The sequence below is a fragment of the Microcaecilia unicolor genome, chromosome 5 (genome assembly GCF_901765095.1).
Source record: "Microcaecilia unicolor chromosome 5, aMicUni1.1, whole genome shotgun sequence".
NCBI lineage: Eukaryota > Metazoa > Chordata > Amphibia > Gymnophiona > Siphonopidae > Microcaecilia > Microcaecilia unicolor.
In genome coordinates this window covers 2,464,004-2,470,003 of record NC_044035.1, presented here as the reverse complement: position 1 = coordinate 2,470,003, position 6,000 = coordinate 2,464,004, and the positions used below count along the sequence as shown (strand labels likewise).

At 42.2% G+C, this 6,000-nt stretch overlaps 1 protein-coding gene across 1 annotated transcript in view; it reads left to right on the top strand.

The window, feature by feature from the left end:
- The first annotated feature begins 384 nt into the window (after positions 1 to 384).
- CUZD1 (CUB and zona pellucida like domains 1) overlaps positions 385 to 6,000 on the top strand; it is a 69,164-nt gene continuing 63,548 nt past the window's right edge. The window contains 2 exon segments of the mRNA XM_030204696.1: positions 385 to 463; positions 2,371 to 2,506. Of these exon segments, the coding sequence (XP_030060556.1) occupies positions 385 to 463; positions 2,371 to 2,506 (215 nt within the window).

Here is a 6,000-nt window from a genome sequence, read left to right as displayed (position 1 = left end):
TTCTCCACAATGAGATTCTGCCAGGTACTGGTGACCTGGATTGGCCACTGTCGGAAGCAGGGTACTGGACTTGATGGACCTTTGGTCTGCCCCAGTGTGGCTCCTGACTTCGAACCTAGCATTTTGAACCCTCAAGTAGAGAATATCCTGGGCATATCAGGCCATTCATTTCCTGCATTTGTGGACAGAAAGTTCTTAAGAAATGCCATCAGATATTATCAGCATACTTGATCACTGGATGAGGGAGGAGTCGGAGCAGCATCTGCAGCTTTTCTCAGCTATATCTGAGCAATTCCGAGTAAAGGGGCCAAGGAAATCAATCAGCAGAACAGCATTGCTGGTATAAAACCTGAAGCACATGGTGAGTGTATACCGACTCTCACAATGGCAGCTGTGAGGTGGCTTGTGGTCCTGCTGGTTTCCACAGCGTTTTCTCTGGCAGTGGCAGAAACAGGACTCCAAGGTATGGAGGGGACATGAAGGCAACTCTCTTCGCCTTTCCTTCTTTCTTACTACTTCTGCTTTTCCAGGTTTAGATGAAATAAAGGCTCCTGTATATACACAAACCTCCTCATTTTATAAGGGTGCTTTGAGATACACATGCGTCTTAATTGAATAATTAGCCAATTAGCATCAATAATTGACTTTTTAACAAGCTATTATAGGCACTAGTTGAAATCAATTAAGATAAACGCACGTAAATTTAGACATGGATCTTGAGTGTCCCATAAAAGGGGATGCAGAAATAGGAGGGTCATGGGTGGTTAGGGGTGGATCATGGGTGCGGTTTTTGGTTATACGCATATTTAGGTGTGGGTATTTGCACCACATTTTCATTGGTGCAAATGGATGCAAGTGCAACCCCCAGGATTTCAGCACTATTCTTTAAACCACGCCTAACTTTAGGCACAGCTTATAGAATATGCTCAGAGGTTATTCTTTTGACGTCATTTATAGAATCTAACCTAAAGTATCTTAAACTAAATGTCCTACACTTGAAAACCTCAGAGACAACCAAGATTTCAGGGACACCCCTTCATCTGACCCAGATGTAGAGACGGTCCAAAGATCCAAGGGACATTGAAGAATCCAAGGAAGACTCAGACAGTGACTCTGAACCCCCAAAATTCCTTGAATGTGATTTTGGTGCCAGGGAGAATCCAGGGAAGCTCTAAGAACTGGCAGAAACATCACCAAATAATTTCCTTCTTTCTGAGAAGGGGAACTCACTCCAGGAACACAAAATAGGGAATCAAGAAATCTTCATTAACTGAGGCCTCCACATCCGAATGCAACGACCAAAGTCCTTTCATATAGTATGAGCTGAGTGGTAGAATTAGGAAAATCTGTTTCTGCAAATTGTAAGAGACACAGACACAGGCACAGATGTGCGAGAGGGAAAGACATACAGACATACACAAAGTCATGTGAGAGGACACACATGCACAGATCTGTGAGAGACAAAGATATACAGACACACACAGTCATGTGAGGGAAGGACACACGTGTACAGATGTGTGAGAGGGAGAGACATACAGACACACAGAGTTGTGTGAGGGAAGGACACACATGCACAGATGGCAAAGATATACAGACACACACATAGTCGTGTGAGGAAAGGACACATGTGTACAGATGTGTGAGAGGGAAAGACATACAGACACACAGTCATGTGAGAGGACACACATGCACAGATGTGTGAGACATAGATATATAGACACACACATAGTCGTGTGAGGGAAGGACACACATGTACAGATGTGTGAGAGGGAGAGACATACAGACACACAGAGTCATGTGAGAGAAGGACACATGCACAGATGTGTGAGAGGCAAAGATATACAGACACGCACAGTCATGTGAGGGACATACAGACACACAGAGTCGTGTGAGGGAAGGACACACATGCACAGATGTATGAGAAGGGAAGACATACAGAGTCATGTGAGGTAAGGACACACATGCACAGATGTGTGAGAGGGAAAGACATACAAACACACACAGTCATGTGAGAGGACACTCATGCACAGATGCATGAGAGACAAAGATATACAGACACACACATAGTCATGTGAGGGAAGGACACACGTGTACAGATGTGTGAGAGGGAAAGACATACAGACACACAGAGTCATGAGAGAGAAGGACACACATGCACAGATGGCAAAGATATACAGACACACACATAGTCGTGTGAGGAAAGGACACATGTGTACAGATGTGTGAGAGGGAGAGACATACAGACACACAGAGTCGTGTGAGGGAAGGACACTCATGCAGAGACAGAGCTCTGAGAGGCAGAAGGTCAGGCTTGGTCATATTTCTGCATGAGGATCTCTCTCTATATATATTTCTTTTCCGCTGTATCAGGTCTCAGTGAGTGTGGAGGCAGCCTCCAGGAGTCCTATAAAGCTCTACCACTAGAGCTCTTCTCCAACGCGGACTGTAGCTGGCACATCGACAAGGGGGACAACAGGACAGTCCGGCTCATCTTCTCTTATTTCCAGTAAGCATTTCTGTCTCTATAAGAAAACCTGCATGAGAAGTGTCACCAAGTCTCTGTGAAATTCTGACCCATCGCTGGTTTCTGTTTCATCCTTAGCTGTAAGTCCCAGGCCCTACAATTCCCAGAATAAAAACTGGGTCTCTGGTAAGATCTCTTTGCAAGATGGAGGTATTTGAAGTTCTAGTAAATCTTGTGTTCCAGAAGCAGAAATCCATCCTTTCAGCAATACGAGTATGTGGGGTGGGGTGGGAGGGGGTAGGATTTTCAGCAGTAAGTGTGTGAAGGAGGAGGTTCGGCAGTAAGCCTATGTGGGGGAGATTTTCAGTAGTAACAATGTAGGTAGAACAGATTTTCAGCAATCAGTGTATGTGGAGGGGGGGGGGGGTTTCAACAGTAGGTGTATGTGCAGGGTGAATGTGATTTGCAGCAATCAGTTTGTGTGGAGGGTGATTTTCAGTAGTAAAAGAGTGTGTGACTGTGTGTGTGTGTGTGTGTGGAGGGGGAGTTTCAGAAAAATAGCATATGTGTTGGGGGGGGGGGGTCAGCACTAAATGTGTATGGGGAGCATTCTCATCAGTAAGTGTATATGAAGGGGGCCTTTCAACAGTAAGAGAAAGAAAGAGAGATTGTAGGGGACTTTTCAACAATACTATATGTGTGTGTGGTAGGGCAATTTTCAGCAGTAAGAGTGTGTCTGTGTGTGCTCAAAATCCTTCCACACACATACGCTATTTTTGACCAAAATCACCCTCCACACACAAATTTTACTGCTGAGAATTCCCCCTCTATCTTCCAGGATGGTAAGGGGTAAGGGGTAAACAGAAAAGAGATGGGATAGCAATTTTGCATACATCCTTCCTACTACTACTACTTATCACTTCTACAGCGCTACAAGGCATATGTAGCGCTGTACACCAAACAAGAAAAAGACAGTCCCTGCTCAAAGAGCTTACAATCTAAATAGGACAGGCAAACAGACAGAACAATTAAGAGGTAAGGGAATTAAAGAGGTGGGGATAAAAGGGTACAGGGCAAGTGAGTAGTGGTTAGGAGTCAAAAGCAGCAAAACATTGAACTTCCTAAACATTGAACTTATATCTAAACTAAATGCCCCCAATTTGAATGTACAATTCAGGACACATCACTACAAGACCAACTATATGGCATCCTATCAACCCTGGTAAATGGTTGGAAGCACGGCTAGATTTCACGGACTTTATATCTAACTTGTGCATTACCTACCCAAACATAATACTACTGGGACACAAAAACCTACACCTAGAAAACCTAGACAAGGAGACCACAAAAGCCTACAATTAATTCCTAAAACGAGGGGAATTTCAACACCATACACCCCAATCACACACACAAAAGGTCACACTTCAGACACAGTAGCTTATAAACTATGAGAAGACCAAAAATTCAGGCTTGAGGAAATGTTTATTTATTTATTTATTTATGCACTCTTGTATCCCACTATTATCCAAGAACAAGTTTCGGTTCAAAGCAGCTTACAAGTTACATTTTGGTGGAGTTACAATAGTGTTGTGCAATGTGGAGAGGGCATCTCCAGTTCGTGTGGTTATTCATAGAGCTTTTTAAGAGATAGATTTGAAGTGGAAAGGGTAGTGGTAGCTTTTGTGTTCAGTTGTAGAGTTTTGGTGAGATTTATTCATATAGTTTTTGAAGAGGTAGATTTGAAAGGAAGGTGAAAATATCTTTGTGATTACCAGTAGAATTTTTTGAACAGGTAGGTTTTCATTTCTTTTCTGAATTGGAGGAGATTTGTGTTCCTTCTTATGGTTTTTGGTATCGAGTTCCACCATTTGGATCCCAGGTAGCTAAATCCTGCTGTTTAGATAGTTTTGTAGATGGTGTTTTTGCAGTTGGGTAGATGTAGGAGTAGGTACTTTCTGTTTGCCGGGCTGGCACTTCTTGAGGATAGTTCATGTTAAACATATATTTGGGTGCCATTCCAAATAGTATCTTGAAGATTAGGGTACTTGCTTTGAAAAATATTCTTGCCTTGACTGGTAGCCAATGTAGTGTTTCAAGCAGTGGTGTTGCTCTTTCGTATTTCAATTTCTTGAAAATCAGTCTTCCTGCCGTGTTTTGAACTGTACGCACTGGTTTTAGTGTGTTCTCCTTGCACCCTACGTATGCTGCATTGCAGTAGTTTAGTTGCGATAGTATCGTTGTTTGGACCAGTATCTGGAAAGATTGTGTAGGGAAATAGTCTCTTATTCTTCTCAGTTTCCATAATGTTCTGAAACATTTTGATGTTACTGCTGATATTTGATTGTCCAGTGTTAGATGCTTGTTGAGAATGATTCCTAATATTTTAAGTTGTGTTTCAATGTGGTATGTTTGTTGGTTGATTGTGAATTTTTGGTAGGATATGGGGTTGTGTGGGCTTTATAATACTAGGAATTTTGTTTTGTCTCTGTTCAGTTTGAGTTTGAAAGTTGTTGCCCATTCTTCCATGAGGTCCAATCCTTTTTTTTTATTTTGTCCTGTATGTTTGTGATATTGTTTTGGAAAGATATGAAGATGGTGATGTCATCTGCATATTTAAATGGGTTGAAACCCATTAACTCCAGTTTTTTTCCAAGTGGCGCCATCATTACATTGAACAGTACTGGCAATAATGGCGATCCCTGTGGTACCCCGCACTCAGAGATCCATGAGGTTGATGTTTGCTTGGACATCTTTAGAATGTAGGATCTGGTCTTTAGGAAGCCATTGAACCATGTTGCCACTGCACTGCTAATTCCTATGTTGTCGAGCAATGTCATTAGTGTGGTGCAGTCTACTAGGTTGAACGCACTTGACATGTCAAATTGTTTTGTCCTTGGCATATTATGCGTCTGAATTTTGTTGTTAGGGTGGTCATGACCGTCTCAGTGCTGTGTTGTGGTCTGTAACCTGATTGGGATTTATGAAGAATTGAGAATTTTGTCAAGTATTTTATTAGTTGCTGTGTTACAAGACCTTCCATCATTTTGGTCATTAGTGGTATTGAGGCTACTGGTCTGTAATTTGTGATATTGCTGATCTTGCTGGTAGTGTTTTTGGGGATAGGTCTGAGTACTATGTCGCCTTTGTCTGTTTTAAATTGACCTCTTTCAAACACGTATGTGATGTGCTTGGTGAGGTACTCGATGAACCAGTCTAGTGGGTTTTTCATCATGTAGTTGGGGCATTTGTCAAGTAGGTAGTATGCATGCGTGTATTTTGTCAATAGTGTCTAGCTGGGGTGGTTTGAATGTGGTCCATATTCTGTCTGCTGCGGTGTGGTTGTCATGTGTTTTGCAGTCTTGTAGGTAGTCTGTGACGTCTATTTGTGCTTTTGCAAGGTTTGATCGTGTGTTTGTTATTTTGTTTCTGAAGTATTGTGCAAGCTCGTTTGCAGTTGGTAGTGTTTCAGTTGTCGCCAATATATTCTGGGTTTTCAGTAGTTTGTTCATGAGTTCGAATATTTTTTCATATTGGTC